Here is a 19,396-nt window from a genome sequence, read left to right on the forward strand (position 1 = left end):
AATAATAACCTATCTTATGTTATAGAAGACTTTTAAAAAAAATAGTATTTTGAAAGAAAATTTTCTCATAATCAATTGTGTCGATTGTGATCGATTTTTTAATGTATAAGAGACGCTTAAAAATTTTAAAATCATGATTTTTTTCGAAATTTTTTTTATTATGACATGTAAAAACAAATAGAACGATTTGAATAATTTTTTTTTCTGAACCCGATTTTATACTGTTTCAATAATATTTTATTGGTTTTTTGATATTTAAAAAATTATTAATAGTGATATTTTTCAGTATTTAATATCTCGAAAAAAGATAAACTTTTATTTTAACATTAACCTTGTTTTGTTTTCAAACATTTTTATACGTATATATCAATTTTTCTTTTAAATATTTTTAGTTTGCAGTTATTAAGAACTTATTAATGTACGTTTTATATAAAAAAATTAATATATTTTGAAATTAAAAAAATTAAATATGTTTGATCTTAAAATATTATTAAGACAGAAAACTTAAAAACAAAATTTAATAAAAATGTATCGGTTTGTTTTTGAGAACATTCGAATTTTCGATTTATGACCAAAAAATTTGTATGGGGGCTAATGTAATTTTTGATTTCTTTGAAAATGAAAAAAAACGACCGACACGAATCTGTTTAATTTCAAAGTTTGAACTCAATCAATCAAATGGTGTGTGATGTAGGGGAGAGGACACACAAGACCCACTTTTTTCGATTTCTCGGCCATTATTAAGTTATGTTTGATTAAAATCTCGAGTTCGAACTTGTTTACGATACGTTTAAGTTCGTTCACGTTCATGATTGTCGCAAGCAAAAAAAACTCCAATAAAAAACGCTCCAGCGCTCCTCGAAACATTTTTTAAAAACAGGATGGGATGCGACACACACTGGTAATTTCCAATCCAAGCCCGTCCGTCGATTTTTTAAAAGTTTAACAAAACGTTAACAAAGTGTTGGGTTTCTTTGTTTGATTTCATACTGCTTTAGTCGAAAGCTATTTCTTATCAGTTTTTGTGTTCTAGTAAGTTTACATGGTTTATAAAAATAATTATTTAATTTTCCTATAAAAAGCACTAAAATTCAAAAACTACATTCTGAGTACGATAAGAAAAAGTTTGATTTCAATATCTGTTTTGTAGGTTTTCATTTTTATTAAAAAATTCAAGAACTAGTTTAAAAGCAATGAACAAGATATTTGAGTCGAAAACCAATTTTTACCAACTGGTAGTAGTATTTTATAAGTTTTTTTGTTGTGTAAAAACTGTAAATTCGATTTTTCTAAATATAACACCAGATGTCGACAATGTAATTCTTAGATACGTAAAATTCTTTTAGTGGTTACATCATTTTTTTGCAAAATATTTCAGGTGACAAATATTTTGTTTACATTTGTTGATTAAAAAAAGAACAAAAAACAGGCTGGGATGTGACCCACACTGATAACTTCCCATTCCGTCTGTCGATTAGTCTTTCTTAAACGGTTTGTAGGTTTTCATGTTTAGTTAAAAAACTTGTCAGTTGAGCTATTTTAAGAAAAAGTTCCAACAATATTTTGAACAAGATTAAATAGTTTTATTTCAAAAACCTGTTTTTGTTAACAAGATTTTTAGTCGAAAACCAATTTTTACTAATTTTAGTAGCATTTTTTAAAAGTTTTTATTTCAATACAAATTGGATGAATGAAATTAGTTTGAAGTCAATCTCTTCTATTATTCAAGAGCCGAATATCATTTTTTACCAATTTTGCGTACTATTTTTTTTTTTGTAGATTTTAATTTTTAATGAAAAACCTTAAAGTTTGATTTTCATAAAAAGAATTACTGATGTTAAAAACAATTTTTTTTTTTGTGAGATACAAATATGCAATTTGAAGCCAATATTTTTGATATTTGAGTCGAAAGTAAATTTTTACCAAGTTTTATTATTGTTTTTTGTTAGAATTTTATTTTTTTGTTCAAAACCTGTCCATTTAATTTTTCTCAAAATTTTAGAAAATGTTTACAACTTTATTGTTATTGCAAAAAATTGTTTTGGAAATAAAATCATTTTTTGTTCGTAAGATGTTTGAAGGTGACAAATATTTTTTGTTAATTTGAATTTTTTCCAAAAATATATTTGTTTGATATCGCGTTACAATATAAAATATAAAATATAATTCAAGTCACTAGCGTTATTGGTTCGTGAGATATTTACGGCTATCCTAAATGTTCACCTTTTTTACTTGCGACATATAGGAACTATATGGCAAATTTGCATTCGTGCAAAATTTCGAACTCGAGATTTTAATCAAACATGATATAACGATGGTAGAGAAGTCGAAAGATGTGGGTCCCGCGATTCCGTATGGTCGGTTTTGTCTGTCTGTCCACGCTCCTACAGCCTAAACTATTTGGTCAATTGAGTTCAAACTTGGAAGTTAAGGTTTTGAGCAGATTCGCGTTAGACGTTTTTAAGATCAAAAAACTAAAATTGGCCCCTATAAATTTTTATGTATGTATACACATTATACCAGTATATATGTTACTTACAACCTCTACAACTATTGCTTACGTGTCACTTCATAACCAAAATCCAAAACGTACAAGAGCCTTATTGTAAACAACACATGAATAGCGATTTAGACTTTAGGGACCTTGAAACGTCAAGAAACGTCAACATTTTCAATTCGATAAATTAGACCGATTACAATAACTTCCTTTCAGAAGCTAAAAATATGATCAACACAGTGTCATTTTTGTTTTGTTTAATTTAGTACATTTTCGAAATCATCAGCTCATACGAAAATAAAATAAGATCTAATTTTGAAATGGAAAGGAAAAATCTTTGCCTAACATTTTTATATTAGAAGTTTTACAATAATCATATCCAATGTTATTTTACGAAACCTAACTTAAGCTTTCTGATATTTTTGTATTAATTGAAAACCGCCAAATTTATTTTCAAATGTTTAGTTAAAATTTAAAAAAAAAAATAAATTCTAAACTCGTTAGTCATCCTGATTATATTATATTTTTCAAGCTTTCTGGAATCCCTCATTTCATATATAACAGCCTTCGAACTTTTAATAACTAACTTAACCCTTCATTATGTTTTCTTGTTTTATTTTTAATTTCACAATGTTAAATCGACAAATCGTTTAAAGTCATAAAACTCTCTTAACATTTTTATTACTCATTTAGATGTACATAATTGAACAACTTACTTTTAATATGAAAATTAACTTTTTATTGCAAAACAAAAACTTTTACGATATACGCTTTAAATGTTTCAACTTATTTTCCAAACAAATATCTAATTAAATTCATTTGAATACTGACTAAACAATGTTGAAATTTCAAATCTACCTGCTTGTACCCCATTTATAATTTCTAAATAGCCTAGAAGGCGAGTACCAAAATTATTTTCTCCACTTTTATATTTTATGGAATTTATATTAAACGAATATTTTTGAAAATCTCTGTCTATACTCACTCAATGCTAAGGTGGTTGTGGTACTGTGACAATTTTCAATCTTTCAACTAAACTGTGTGTAGGATGGTATTAATATTTTAACGAACCGCAAAATAACCCAAGGAATTAGTAAACACAAATATTTTCCCAAAAGATTATTAAACCCAAAAGTTCTTTTGTTTTATTGTTAAATAAATCTTTCTAATTCCAAAAAGGATGAAAGTGTTCATAATATGAACCTCGTCCTCGTCGTCGTCATCGTCGTTACTGTCGTCCGGTCTAAAACTTTGTCCTTGGATCATAATTCATCAACTTTACCTTCAAATAACGATTAACCTCAACATTTTGATTTGAGAAAAACTACCTTCCAAACAGAGTATTGGTTTTCAAAACACGCAAAAAATGGCTCTCAGATAGAATTTTTAAACATTATTTACCTGTCCAAATAAATACTTAAAATTCTGATAATATTAATAAAAAGCATTAACCTGAGTGTGAACATAAATTTTTGTTTCCTGGGAAAACTTTTTAAGAATTTTTAATATCAGTGAAATTATTTACGGAACCTTTATTAAAATTTTCAAAATTATTGTAATGAATTTATTTCAAAATCGAAGCAGCTAGGAATAAAATTTGTCTTAGTTTTGACATAATAAAAAAACCATACAAAAAATAACACACAAAATTTAATTGCATTCTCATGTTGGAAACAGTTTTCGTGTTTTTGTTTTTTAACTTATTTTTTTTTTTTAATTTAATTTTACAGGGTCTAGCCCAGTCTGGAGCTTGGGCATGCTTCGACGAATTCAATAGAATCGAACTGGAAGTATTGTCTGTCGTTGCTCAACAAATCCTAACTATACAACGGGCCATTGCCAGGAGAGTAGTAAAATTCTTCTTCGAAGACACAATGTTGAAATTGGATCCAACTTGCTCCATATTTATTACAATGAACCCCGGGTAAGTGCGCATTTGGTCCTTACTGTAGGTAAATTCCTAACCTATACGAGAGTATACCAAAATTATACATCTATATAAAATAGTCTGGCTTCGGTGGCTGGTAATGTCACGTATAATTTTGAATACTCTCTCTTCTTTACTAACTGTATAGAAGTAACATTATACCTATGCTACCAACTACGATATCCTGCCTGAAGGACATAATAATGGTTGATAGACGACAAAGACTGGTGCGGCCGGCGGCCGGCGATATGGCTACAATGACAAGGAAAACGACCAAAGTTTTACTTGCTTGGTAGTCGTGCTCCATGAAAAAGACTTTCAGGTTTTTCGGGGAAAATTAAAATTGAAAAACTTACTTTCGAAGTGGACAGCAGTTTTGCATACCTATATGTAGTCGTACTCTTTTCTACTATAATTTGTGCATATTCTATTCGTATGATGGTAAAATTGAGTTGTAACCAGAAAATATGTCCTTTTTCCTAGATATATGTAAAATAGTCCTTTGGACTCTTTATATTCCTTCTCCTCCTTTCTCCCGTTTCTATGTGCATCATTTCGTTTTTTGAAAATACTCGTATAGAAGGAAGGAAAATTAGGAAAAACGAAATGTGTTTGTGTGAATCGATTTCTTATATTTCCATTTCTATCCTTTTCTCCATGTACATACATACCTTTATATTGAAAAAGGTATGCTGGACGCACGGAACTTCCGGACAATTTGAAGGTCCTCTTCCGGACGGTGGCTATGATGGTACCTGACTATGCAATGATTGGTGAAATCACTTTATATTCGAATGGATTCGATGATGCACGTCCGTTGGCCCAGAAAATCGTGCACACGTACAAGCTGTGCTCTGAACAGTTATCCTCTCAATCGCACTATGACTATGGTAAGTTTTGGTTTATGGGTTTTTATTCTGTTCATTCTTTTTATTTGGGTCGCATCATGTAAGTGTAGTTTTTTAGTTTTGAAAAACTGCAACAATTTATAGATATTGGGTACATTTTTAAGGATACTTTCCGGTTATGGTAAAGGCTCATGAAATTTTTATATTTTTTTTTATTGAATATGGTTCTTTTAGTTTTTAGTTATATTTTTAAAATTCTCTTAATAATTCCTGTACTCAAATCTGAAAAAGGTACATACATACATACATACATGGTTGTGTAGTTTTTTTTAATGTCACGTTGTTTTATCAGGTTAAATAGAGTTTTTTTTAGAATTTTATTAGAAAATAAATCTACCAATAAATAATTGAAAAATAAAATTGCTGCTAGGTAAATTGTCCAAGTTACTAAATGCAATTTTAGAGTTGTATCTCCTCTTTAAGAATCAATCTCATTAAAAGTATTTAAAGTGAAAAAATATAAGAAAAATAAAAAAAATATAACAAACAAAAAATGTGTATATTTCTTTCAATTAGATCCAACAATCTTTAGAGATTTGAATTCTTTTATTTAGAAAACAGTTTACTTTGTTTGGAATATAAAAAAAGATTGAAAAGCAATACATTTTAAGTTATTAACTTCCCATAGGAAGTTATTGTAATGGGTCCGATTTGTCAAATTGAAAATTTTGACATTTCTCGACGTTTCAAGGTACCTAGAGACGAAACAAAAGATTTTTAGAAAGATGTCTATGCGTGCGTGTGTACGTACGCCCGTACGTCCGTACGAACTTACGTTCGCGACGTTTTATTCGTCCTCCATAGCTCAAGAACCAGAAGAGATATCGACTTCAAATAAATTTTGTTATACAGATAATAAGGCAGAAAGCTGCAGAAAGGGCTCTCAAGACAATTGCTTGGGTGGTTTTTTTACCATAGCAGTTTGAAAAAAAGGTGAACATTTTGTTTAACCCTAAATATCTTACGAACCAAAAACGCTAGAGATTTGAATTAAATTTTATATAATATATTGTTACATGATACCATACAGGTATATTTAAAAAAAAATCAATATAACGGTTTTTTTTTTATAAATCAATAAAACTGAAAAAAAAATGTGTCACCTTCAAAATTTTATGACTGAAATCTGATTTCATCTCCAAAACAATTTTGTGCAACGAAGAATAATGTTTTTGATATCTGATAAAATTTTGAAAAAAATCTAATTGACAGTTTTTTTTATAAAAAATAAAAATCTAAAAAAAACATTACTCAAAGGTCGTAAAAATTGAATATCGATTCAAATATCTTTTCAAAAGCTTGAAATTTAGGCTTCAAGCTTATTTTATCTTATAAGAAATATTGTTTTCAACATTTTGAAAAATGTTGAGAAAATCGAGTTGCACAGTTTTTTTACTAAAAACCTAAAAAAAAAATGGTAAAAATTTATTTTCGACTTAAATATCTTTTCAAAACTTTGAGATATTGGCTTTAATTTACTTTTATCTTTCAAAACATTTTGTTGTCAACATGCAGTAAAATTTTGAAAAAAATCGAATTGACAGTTTTTTTACAAAAAATTAAAAACCGAAAAAAAAATTAACAAAAGTTGGTAAAAAATGATTTTCGACTCAAATATCTTTTAAAAACTTTGAGATAATAGCTTCTTTTTAATTATTTCTTATAGGACATATAGTTTTCAACATTAGGACAAATTTTGAGAAAAATCGATTTGACATTTTTTTTTACGAAAAATAAAAACCTAAAAAAATATGTATAAAAGTTGGTAAAAATTGGTTTTCGACTCAAATATCTTTTCAAAACTTAGAGATATTGGCTTTAATTTACTTTTATCTTTCAAAAATTCTTGTTGTCAACATTTCGTTAAATTTTGAAAAAATCGAATTGGCAGTATTTTACAAAATATTAACAAAAGTTGGTAAAAAATGATTTTCGACTCAAATATCTTTTAAAAACTTTGAGATAATAGCTTCTTTTTAATTATTTCTTATAGGACATATAGTTTTCAACATTAGGACAAATTTTGAGAAAAATCGATTTGACATTTTTTTTTACGAAAAATAAAAACCTAAAAAAATATGTATAAAAGTTGTTAAAAATTGATTTACGACTCAAATATCTTTTTAAAACTTTGAGATATTGGCTTTAATTTACTTTTAATTAAATTCGAAAAATGGTCTTTCAAAAAAATATTGTTTTCAATATTCAGTTAAAGTTTGAAAAAAATCGAATTGACAGTTTTTTTACAGAAAATTAAAAACCGAAAAAATAATTAACAAAAGTTGTAAAAAAATGATTTCGACTCAAATATCTTTAAAAAAACTTTGAGATAATAGCTTCTAACTAATTATTTCCTATAAGACATATTGTTTTCAACATTGGGACAAATTTTGAGAAAAATCGAATTGACAGTTTTTTTTACAAAAAATAAAAACCTAAAAAAATGTATAAAAGTTGGTAAAAATTGATTTTCGATTCAAATATCTCTTCAAAAATTTTAAATATTGGCTTCAAACTAGTTTTATTTTATAAGAAATATTGTTTTTAACATTTCGTAAAATTTTTAAAAAATTCGAATTGATAGTTTTTTTTTTACAAAAAATAAAACTCTAAAAAAAAAATAATACTATAACCTGGTAAAAATTTACTTTCGGCTCAAATAGCTTTTCAAAACTTAAAAATATTGGCTTCAAACTTATTTTATTTCACAGAAAATATTTGTTTTCAATATGTAGTAACTTTTATATAAAAATCCAACAGTCCGTTTTTTCATAAAAAATAAAATCTACAAAAAATAGTACGCAAATTTTTTAAAAATTGTTACTAGTACATATAGACAAACTTTTAAGCAAGGCAAATCGACAGACGGGATGGGAAGTTATCAGTGTGGGTTGCATCCCAGCCTCTTTTATTAATAGTTGCGATTTGTCGAATTGTAAATTTTGGAATTTTTCTATTAATTAATCGACTTTAAATCAACTGAATTCTACAGAGTGGCATCAAAGGATTCTCAAAAATTCTGAAAATTTTGGTTGACCCCAAATATTTCTTGAACCAATAACGCTGAGACTTTAATTAAAATTTATATATTATATATCAATTCGAACTTAACATTAATGTAATTTTTTTCTTTTAAATCAACAAACTGAAACACATATTTATCCACTCTAATGTTTTGCTAATATAGAATTATTAAACATCCAAAATGCATAAAGAAAACCTTTTTGACAAAACGTACAATTTTGAGAAAAATCAAATTAATTATAATAATAATACTAAAAGTTGGTAAAAATATACTCGAAATATACTCAGTTGAAGATCTTGCTTTCAAATAAATCTTATTTTATAAAAAAATATTGTTTTTTTGACAACTTTCAAATTGACATTTTTGTATATAAAAAATCCGAATATAAAAAAAAGTACATACAATTTTTAAAAACTAAAGTTTGATTTAAATATCTCGAGAATAAAGGATTCAAAAATTATTTCATACTTTGCACAATTTTGTTGATAACGCAAGATAATGTTTTTAGGAAAATCCAATTGGTGTTTTTTTAAAGAAATATAAACTTTAAAGAAAAACATCTAAAATTGATAAAAATTGGGTTTAAACTTAAAATGTTGGAAAGAAACAAATATTGAAATAAAGTTTATTTTTTCATATGTAAACTTTTAAATAAATTTTTACAAAAGTTCAATTGACGTCTTTTTTTACAAAACTCGAACGTACAAAAACAACAAAAGACTGATAAGAAATGGTTTTTGGCTCACATATTATGAAAACAAAGAAATATATTGACTTCATATTGTTTTTAACTAACACGAAATGTTATTATTAATAGGTAGTGTAACCCAACATCGAAACCGCTTTGTTTTATTTTTAATCTTAGCTTTTGTATTCAAATAGTGACGGGGTTATTTTGTTATTAACATAAGTAAATTGGTCAATTTAAAATTAATGTTCTAATACCTCCGCTAAAAGTTACAAAAAGACTTTACTTCTTGAAGAAATATAAAACTGTAAAATAAAGTAAAAATAATATGCAATAAAATAAAACAAAACCATATAAAAAAGGAGGGATGCGACCCACACGAGAACTTCCCATTCCGTCTGTCGATTTGTCTTGCTTAAAAGTTTGTAGGTTTTCATGTTGAGTAAGGAAAGTTGTCAGATGAAATATTCTTGAAAATTTTAAATTATCACAATATTTTTCATATCAGGAAATAGTTTAGTTTGAAAATCAAGTTTTGTTAAATGGATTTTTAGTCGAAAACAAATTTTTACCCATTTGGGTAGAATTTCTTAAATTTTTACAAATTGTATGAATGAAATTAATTTGAAAGATATCTATTTTTACCAAAAAAAAAAGCTATTGAAAAGCGAAAAGAATATTTTCTAGGAAATAAAAAAATTGGAGACAATATTTTAAATTTTTGAAAAACTATTGCAATCGAAAGAAAATTTTTACCAAGTTTTAGTATTGTTTTTGGTTTTTATTTTTTGTAAGAAAACTGTCAAATTGATTTTTTTTCAAAATTTTATTGAATATATTCAAAAAGATTACAGTATTAAAGCCAATATCTCAACATTTATAAAATATATTTGAGTCGCAAATCAATTTTTACCAACTTTTATTATTTTTTTTTAGGTTTTTATTTTTTGTAAAAAAACTGTCAATTCGATTTTGCTCAAAATTTTACCAGATGTTAAAAACGTTATTTTTCGTTGCACAAAATTCGTCATTGGTTCGTGAGACATTTAGGGTTAACCAACATTTTCACCTTTTTTTAAACTGATATGGTAAAAAAAACCACCCACGTAATTTTTTCTGTGAGCCCTTCCTGCATCTTTCTGCATTATTATCTGTATAACAAAATTTCTTGACCTCTGGACAGTAACAAAAAAAAACATCACGAACGTACAGACGTCCGAACGTACGAAAGACAGACATCTTTTTAAAATCTTTTATTTCGACTCTAGGGACCTTGAAACGTCAAGAACTTTAAATATTTTCAATTCGACAAATCGGACTCAACACAATAACTTCCTTAGTTACTTACTTAAGGTGGCGCTACAGTCCTGTGTGAACTAGGGCCTCACCCAACAAACTTCTTCCTCGGTCCCTAGCTAGATGTCTCCAGTTTCGCGCTCCAAGTTGGGTGAGGTCTCTTTCCACTTGTGTGCGCCACCTGATCCACGGTCTTCCTCTACTTGTTGGTGTGGATTCGAAGACTTTCCGGGCCGGAACATTGGTTTTCATGCGCTCTACGTGACCAAGCCATCTTAGTCGTTGGACTTTTACCCTTCTGGCTAAGTCTTCGTCGCTGTACAGCTCGTACAGCTTGTCGTTCCATCTTCACCTCCACATCCCTTCGATGCATACGGGACCGTAGATCACACGAAGAACTTTTCTCTCCAACCGACTCAAGGTGCTTTCATCCGCTTTTGTCATAGTCCATGCTTCTGCACCGTAAAGCAAAACAATAACTTCCTATGGGAAGTTAATAAAATAATAGTCTTAAATTAAAAACTAGCGAAAGAGTTAAACCAGAATAACTTCACATATACTGTTCTTAATTTTTGGTTACAAAGAAAGATGGACGTATACCACTTCATTAAAAAAACACACACACAAAAATTAAGAAATGAATGCCCTGATACAAAAATAGAAATACATTTTTAAAAAAGGTGGGATTATTGCTTTCCAGTTTAAATCAATTCCATGCATCCGTTTTGGCAGAGTTAAAACTGGAATCCAAAAATGCAATTAAGACTTGCCATTGATAAAATATTTTGTTTTATCTTTGTTGTATTTTTTTTCTTTATGATATTTTTTTTGTTAAATATTCAACACAAGACATTTTAAAAATACGTGTATAATAGTGTATATAGGTAAGAGTTTATATTTTTTAAATGTTCCCAAATGCCAAAATCATTGTTTGTGCTCTATCCATCACGCACTAACTTAGGAAAGATAATTGAAATGCTCTGTTTCAATAACTCAGACCTTCTAGACCCAGAACTAGGCCTATACTCAAACACACAAAAAAACGAAAGAAATGCAAGAATGTCATTCCAATTGATTAGACAGATAAAGTGTGAAAAGCATCTGGACATGGTGACAAGCCCAAATGAACATGTCTCAGTGTTTTGTTCTTTTTTTTTTTGTATATTCATATCTACTACCTGGTATACTAACAGAACTAACACACAAAATTTCACACTCTTCTTTTGCCAGGTATGCGAGCCGTGAAATCTGTGCTTTTGGCATCTGCATCGTTACGACGAATGCATCCCAATTTACCCGAAGCACAAATTGTCCTGCGAGCCATTGTCGATGTTAACCTGCCAAAATTTCTCGAGCAAGATGTCTCTCTGTTCGTTGGCATTTACACGGATCTATTCCCAGGTGTGGATTTGCCTGAGGTAAGTTTTGTCATTTTATCGTTTTAGCCGATAGGTTTCTGCTGCTGATGCTGATGCTGCGCCACCACTGCCATGAGCTAACGCCCGGTACCGCCGCCGGCCGCCGCCACCGTTGATCACATATTCTAGTGTAACACATAGCTAGAGGATTTTTAGTTGTTGTGCCTCCTTAACATCCTATCCGTCCAATTAATCTTTACCTCAAGCATTTGCTCTGGATGCTGCTCCAGCTTTGGTATATTCCCAACAGCAACCCTACGCTACGACTGCGACCAGTGCGTGTTTGAATGACAAAAAACGAAGCAACAAATTTGCGGCTGGTCAGCAGCAGCTACCATACTTTCATCCTATCTATGTATATTAGTGCGATATAGAACTATGACACGCAAGGACGAACTAGTCGATCTCTGGCTCAACACGATGACGACGACGACGCGTCTGATGACGCACCGCACGTATCTATAGTCTTTTCATGATGAGTGTAGTGTAGTATGTGATTTTATTCTTATAGCCCTGGCCTTAGCTTAACCAGCAGATAGTAAAATGAATTTCTCGTTATTTCCTTTTCCATCAAGTTTTGGACGCCCACTAACTTTATTTCATTTCCGTTTTCAGCCTTCACGAGATGATCTCCTCAAATGGATGAGGAAAGTTTTAGAGGAGCGTAATCTACAAGCAACACCATGGTATGTCGAGAAGATTTTACAAATTTACGAAATGTTACTGGTGCGACACGGTCTTATGATTGTAGGCGGACCAATGGGTGGTAAAACAACAGCATATCAAGTGAGTATTATGGTGTTTTGTATATAGACTTTTAATGTATATGTATGTATATGTGTTGATTCCTGATGTCTATGGTAAGGATGCGGATGTATTATCAAAGGCATCATTTTTGTTTCAATTTGTATTTGGGAATTTCATCAGAGCGGTACTTTTGAAACAAAAAAATCTCAATATTACTATTTCAGACAATAAAGTAAGAAAAGTCTTGATACAACTGAAGGATTTTTCACAAATCCCGAATTTCTAAGAACCGACATTTGAAATCAATATCCCAAATACCAACATTAGAAAAACCCAAAGTAAAATAACCAAAACTCTAAAATCCAAATCCCAAGCAAAAAATTGCAAAACTTAAAACCTTAAACCAAAATCCCAAGATTAAAATTTCAAAAACCAAAATCCCATAATTTTCATTCCAAAACCATTAGTCTTTGACTAAAATCCCAGCTCAAAAATCTTAAATTTGTGTTTAAATAAGTTGTACTTGAGATAAAGAATTTTAAATACCAACAACAGAAACACTTGATCACAAGCACCAAAATCCTAAAATTGAAGTCCTGTAAGCAAAATGTGAAACCTTTAATTTCAAAATCTATTTTTACCTTATTTTGGAAGTTTTGTATTTTTGTATTGAAGATTTTAAATGTTAAATCAGAAAAAAAAAAGCAAATACCAAAAACTGAGATACAAAATACGAAAACGGAAATCTTGAAGCCAAAATCCTATAACTAAAATCCCAAAACCCAAATTTTGTACTATAGGTTGGGGATTAAATGGGGTAGGGATTTTTATTTAGGCTTATTTTGAGGCTGTGAGTCTTGCAACAGGAACAATTTTTGTCACATCGGTAGCACTTTTCTTACAAGTCTGATGTCTCGAAATCTCTCCAAGTGTTTTAGAAAATAATTTATCTCTATTAGAGTTTTTATATATATGTTGTAATCTCTTAAGCTTGCAGAAATTCTTCTTGCATTTTATCCCTTCTCTGATGATATGCACTTGAAATGGCAAATAATGTCCTTCACAATCAGAAGGGATTTATTTATGGCCAACAACCACCAATATACCACACGATGTATGTCTATATACCTATCTATACCTTCTGAGCCTCCTATGTCTGATTCCTCAAAACAGAGAAAGGACAATAGCCACGCAGCCTTTTTAAGCTTCAGCCCATCAGCTTACAAGAACAGGAAGTAAGCTGCCATTGTTGTTGCGGATATATATTCCATTTTAATGAGGCATTAAATTGAATAGAATATGCCAAACGAAATTGCTGTTTCTGAGTTATAAAAATGCACACTGCCGCCCGTGGCCGTCGTCATCGTTCGTCCCCGTCCTAGTCCTTGTATAGTATAGTAGTCCATCGTCATCGTCCTCGTCGAAGCATTGAAGCCTCGTTTGTTTGGTCGTTTGCTTCAAGAACCTAAGTATGAGACGTGGGTGGACGAAACTCGTTAACTTTTTTATGAGGGCTTTAAATTTCGACTTAATTTGAGGCAACACGGTCAATAACAGTGGTAATGGGGGGCGGCAACGTACTAAAGGAGATAGTTGTAAATTTGTATATTTTTTTCCATTCTCTTTTTTACTCTTTATTATTTTTTTTTGTTTTTTTTTGTTTGGTTTTTGTCTCTCTCTTAACGGTAGCCAACGGTAGTTGATTTACATTTTATGAACATGCACGGGGACAGTTTTAGATGTCTGGGCTTTTGGATTGAAATATTTATGAGCTGAGGCTTCTGTGTGACTTAAATTTAAAGTTTGTCACAGCCAAACTGAGGTGAAAGTGGGTTTGAAGTTTGCTCTTCTAAAAGAAGGTAGCCATATCCGAGTTCGAATATGATGGGAACTTTAAGAGAAGGTGGGTATGGTTATGGTGAAAGTGACACACAGCAGTGTACAGGATCATCATATACCTAGTTACACGATGTAAAATACCTTTTTTTGTTTTGTAATTCTTTGCACATACTCAATTTTAGCAGCAGCTATAGGTCGAGTATAGGTATGGCAAAAGAGTCTACCTACATCAGCTATACTCGTCTCGTATAGGTAAGGTATACTATGAGGCTTCATTGAACATACACATCAGCGAGAGAGAGCGAGGTTAACGCTAAAGGCGAAGTTACAGCGAGCTTATAATATGGTATGGTAACAGCGTAGGTATACGAAAACTTTTTCCTCGAGATATTTAACTTTTGAGTTTTTCAAAGTGAATAAGTTTGAAAGTACTTTCGCATTACTTATAAAAGTGTCAATATTGATATTTAAAAAACTTCACGGTACGTATAAAGATAGTTGGCTGGTGTTGAGGGTGATAGTCAGGGAATAAATTGGATTTTTAGGGAAATGAACATACTTACTGGTGCTATATGGAAGAACAGATGTTTGGTATATTGACAAATTTGAAACTTAAAAGCTAACAAAATTGTGGAGACATCTTTATGAACATACACATTTTTATTACGGGAACAATATTGACATCAGACTGGAATTCGGTTGTAATGGCACTGAATGCGATGAAAAAAATCCGGATAAAGAAATCAGTATCCCGCCTGAAGGAACCTTCAATCTAGTGTCGAACTTTTAAGAATATTGTATTAATACCTTGTTACAGTTCTTACGATGTTTTCACGTTTTTTTTTTAATAATGTACATAAACTTCTCAAAGCAGGGTACAAAGCTTTTTTCACGGGTATACGACAAATCATTTAAGTGTAAATATTGTAATGAAAAGTGCTTTCTCAAATTAGTCGTTCGAATTCGGCTTAAAACTGCAGGTCCCCTTCATCCCTGACAACATTACTCGCACACAGCAATGGTTGAATGTTGTAAGTAACTAGGCCATAGCTTTTAAAGAACTGTTGCGTCACCTGATTTATCTATTTTTAATAATATAATGTTTTTTAAAAAATTTTGTATGGTCTTGAGAACGTAAGGCACAAATATTTTCAAAATTTCTTTATGTAAAAGTTTATGTATGACCAAACACTTCAAAAGAAATTATTGTTTACTATTTTGGTTGAGAGTTTTTAGGAAACTTATGTCGAAGCTATCTCAAACTACATTTATACAATTTTGCAAGAATAGCTTTTTAAAGAACACTACATTTAAGGGGAAAATGATAAACATTATACTTTACCCTTTATTGAAAATAATCCACATATACTGAGTCTACAATTGAATTTCACTTTTCTAGGATAATATGGGGTTGACAAAGAAATAATTCACAGCTTTTAATTATTTTGCTTATTCTAAAGGCTATCTTCGAAATCCTTTCTGCAGATAAGTAGTCTTTTAAGTACATGAAATATGATACCAGAGCTTTATGATTTTCTTCAAGTCTTGAAGATAATCTTTCGAATTTGTATTTAGCATTACATTCTAAAATGGTGACCTACAATTTTTAAACTGAATTTTGGAATTCTAAAATAAATTATTATTTTGTACAAAACAAAAACAACCTCGTCACATTCCTGATAGTCTTTGGTATTTTTGTATACTTTGATTTGTTTAAAACGACGATTAAACCCTTTAAAATAATTATTTTCAACACCACACCCTTTATATTCGAAATCACTTTCTTCCGCTTACCCTTCTTCATAAACTATCATCATCATCACCGTCCTCTCCTTGTGTCCTGTATAATATACATATAACTATTGCAGGTCCTTGCACAAGCAATGAAATGTGTTAGCACGGACAAAGAGTCTACACTCGTTGAATATCCCGTCAATTATCGTATAATAAACCCCAAAGCCATAACAATGGGCCAACTATACGGCTGTTTCGATGCCATTTCACACGAATGGACCGATGGTGTGCTAGCGAAAACTTTTCGTGAAATGGCCAATGCATCGTCCTCATCATCGTCGCAGAAGGAACGTCATTGGGTGCTCTTTGATGGCCCAGTGGATGCGGTTTGGATAGAAAATCTTAACACCGTCCTCGATGATAATAAAAAACTCTGCCTCATGTCCGGCGAAATAGTTCAGATGACCAAAATGATGAACATGATATTCGAACCGGCTGACCTGGAACAAGCCTCACCCGCAACAGTATCGCGTTGCGGAATGATCTATATGGAACCAGCTCAGTTAGGCTGGCGTGTTTTTCACCAAAGTTTCTCGCAAGTCCTCGAAACAACACAGGGACTGAGTGACATCTATATGGCATTGTACGAGGACCTAGTAAATTGGTTGGTACCAGCGGCTCTGGAGGTATTGCAAGAGTGCAAATCAATGCTGGAGACCACCCCGATATATCAATATACGGTGAGTTTCATATTATACTGATGACGTTGCTTTCGTATATCTAGGTATGTCACGTGTCGTTTGTTGGTTCAATTTTCAATTTGCTCGCATACAAAGCACCCGTTTAGAGAGCCCTCAGGCAGTGGCGAGCGAGTTCCATCATAAGAGTGCGCCCGCCACCACCGTCGGCCGACAACGAACGGAGTGGAGCTATGGAGACAACTTAATTTATTTCGTCCTCTTTTTTTTTTCTTCATCTTTTTTTCCGGAATATTGTTTCCTCTGGTTTGCTGCGGTATATCGGACGGCCATCACTTGCCTGGTTTTGATGGCGGAAATTTATAACAATGCGTATGTCGCTCTTCCATGTCGTACACCTATCTCTACACAGATGCTCTCAAGATTCTTCCTGCAGTTCCTGGAAGAGAAAAATCAGGCATACAATCAAATATGGTTCCAGCAGACTTTTCTATTTAGTTTTGCCTGGTCATATGGATCAGCACTAACAGGTATGTGTCTATGGTGAAAAAAATGAATGTAGTACATACACGTTCAAAATGTCTTTAAAGCTAAACTCATTGAAAAGTGCATGTTATATCATATTCCATTCAATGCGTCTTCCAGGACACATATAGACATTCTATTGCACTCTCTTTTTCAAAACTCTGTCTATACAAATATAGATAGACTTCAGGTTTTCTTGTCGATAATTGAGTTTCAAACAAACTCTGTGAAGTGGTCTAGAGGTGTTCTATTTGGAAGAAGAAAACTCAATAGTTCAGCAGGGTGCCCACAGGAGATGGCGTTCATGACATACATACAGACCAACCAAAACAGTGTACAGTGTTGTTCAAAAAAACAGACCAGTTAGTAAGATTAATTCATACAAAGCAACATTTTGTTTACAAGTTCAGAAGTGAGATAATTGTGTTGATGATTTCTGTAAAATCAAGGAGTAATATCTCAGAAACTACAAGTTTGATTTCAAAAGATATATTTAAATGTAAGATTGTTGAGGTACATTTTGTATGATGTTTTTTGAGGTGACAAACAAAAACAAGCTTTAATTTTGTCTATTTTTGAGTTCTTCTTCTTATTGAGACCATTTGATTTTATCCTTCGTCCTGTAAACTTTAAAAAGAATTTAATTATTGAAATGGTAGTAAACTTTCCCAACACACTGTGATCATTATTTGAAACGAAGATATTTTTTAATTTTCTCGCAATTGCCACTCACATTTCAGCCCAAGAGTGTCCTTTATAATGTTTAGATGTGGGTATAGAATAGTTATAGTTTTATTTCATTTATTTTATATTTTAAGTTTCCAGCTTTAGAGACAAAGAATGTGTGTACAAATTTCTGTATTCACCCTTAAGTATTTTATTTTATCTTTATATCAAAAAATTTAACAATACACAACTTTCTGTCTAAGTCTGTAGTACCTAAGTGCTATATATGCATGTCTACACAATACTGTATAATGTATATAAAAACATTGACATGAAACACTATTTTAAATTCTTTTCTCTCTATATAACTAAAACTATACAACACTTACAGTTGAAGGCCAAAAACATTTCGACAGTTTAATCAGAAAAGTTTTATATGGCTCCAATGAGGACCATCCAAGGCCAAAGTATTTCTCTTTAAATCGTGGTCAAATGTTTCCTGAGAAACTTTCACTAATGGATTATCGTTTCGATGGTACTGAAAATTGGTGGCCATGGCAACGACAAGAAGATACAACATTTCCATTATCATCGCAAGGTGGTGCTGTTCAAATCAGTGATATAATTGTACCAACTAAAGAAACTGGCTATATTAATTATTGGTTGGATTTTTGTATTGGACGTAAGTTAATGCCATTTATGGTAATTGGGCCAACTGGTACTGGGAAAAGTGCCATAATTACACATAATCTATTGGCATTGCCAAAACATGCACATATGGTGAATGTGGTGAATTTTTCAGCTCGAACAAGTGCACAATTGGTGAGTATTTTTTGAATTTTAGAAATTTGACCACAGAGTTTTGAAGTTTTCAATTTTTAATAATTTGTTAAGGTTTTATAAAAATATAAAATATTTCCAAAAACGGAAATATATACAAAGCGAAGAAAAACGAGTTATTTGCAAAGTTTTCAAATTTAAATAATTTCTTAAATTATTGATTTTTTTTGTAAAGTTCTCAAAATTATAATTAGAAGAGAAGGCTAGGATGCAACTAACTACGATAACTTCTCATTGTTACCCTTAAAAACTTGTGCCTGTTTTTTTTTTGTTTGCAATAAGCTACATTTTCATTTAAGAAACTTTATATGCTAACAGTCGATAATTTCCTTTATATCGAGGTTATTTAAAACGTCAATTCGCCAAACGAAAATCAAAATTCTGCGCACAAAACCCTGTCTCGTCCAAACTTCAACCTACTTTAAAAAAAAATAAATCCAAACCATCAAAGCTTTTGAGACTTTCTATAACCCAAGAAATAATCAAAAGAACTCTAAGGATTTCATTGTTTTTTAAGTTAAGAAAATGTTTGAATGTTTGAATATTGCAACAGATTTGATCTAACAGTTTTGAGCTGAATATAAAAAT

General features: G+C 30.9%; 1 protein-coding gene across 1 annotated transcript in view; it reads left to right on the forward strand.

Moving 5' to 3' along the window:
- The window catches only part of LOC129948577 (dynein axonemal heavy chain 3), a 131,165-nt gene that overhangs the window by 58,103 nt on the left and 53,666 nt on the right, over positions 1 to 19,396 (forward strand). The window contains exons 31-37 of the mRNA XM_056059683.1: positions 4,228 to 4,421; positions 5,112 to 5,314; positions 11,572 to 11,759; positions 12,375 to 12,545; positions 16,214 to 16,819; positions 17,190 to 17,307; positions 18,360 to 18,790. Of these exons, the coding sequence (XP_055915658.1) occupies positions 4,228 to 4,421; positions 5,112 to 5,314; positions 11,572 to 11,759; positions 12,375 to 12,545; positions 16,214 to 16,819; positions 17,190 to 17,307; positions 18,360 to 18,790 (1,911 nt within the window). The remainder of the gene's footprint in view (positions 1 to 4,227; positions 4,422 to 5,111; positions 5,315 to 11,571; positions 11,760 to 12,374; positions 12,546 to 16,213; positions 16,820 to 17,189; positions 17,308 to 18,359; positions 18,791 to 19,396) is intronic.

Source organism: Eupeodes corollae, chromosome 2, assembly GCF_945859685.1.
Source record: "Eupeodes corollae chromosome 2, idEupCoro1.1, whole genome shotgun sequence".
NCBI classification, from domain to species: domain Eukaryota; kingdom Metazoa; phylum Arthropoda; class Insecta; order Diptera; family Syrphidae; genus Eupeodes; species Eupeodes corollae.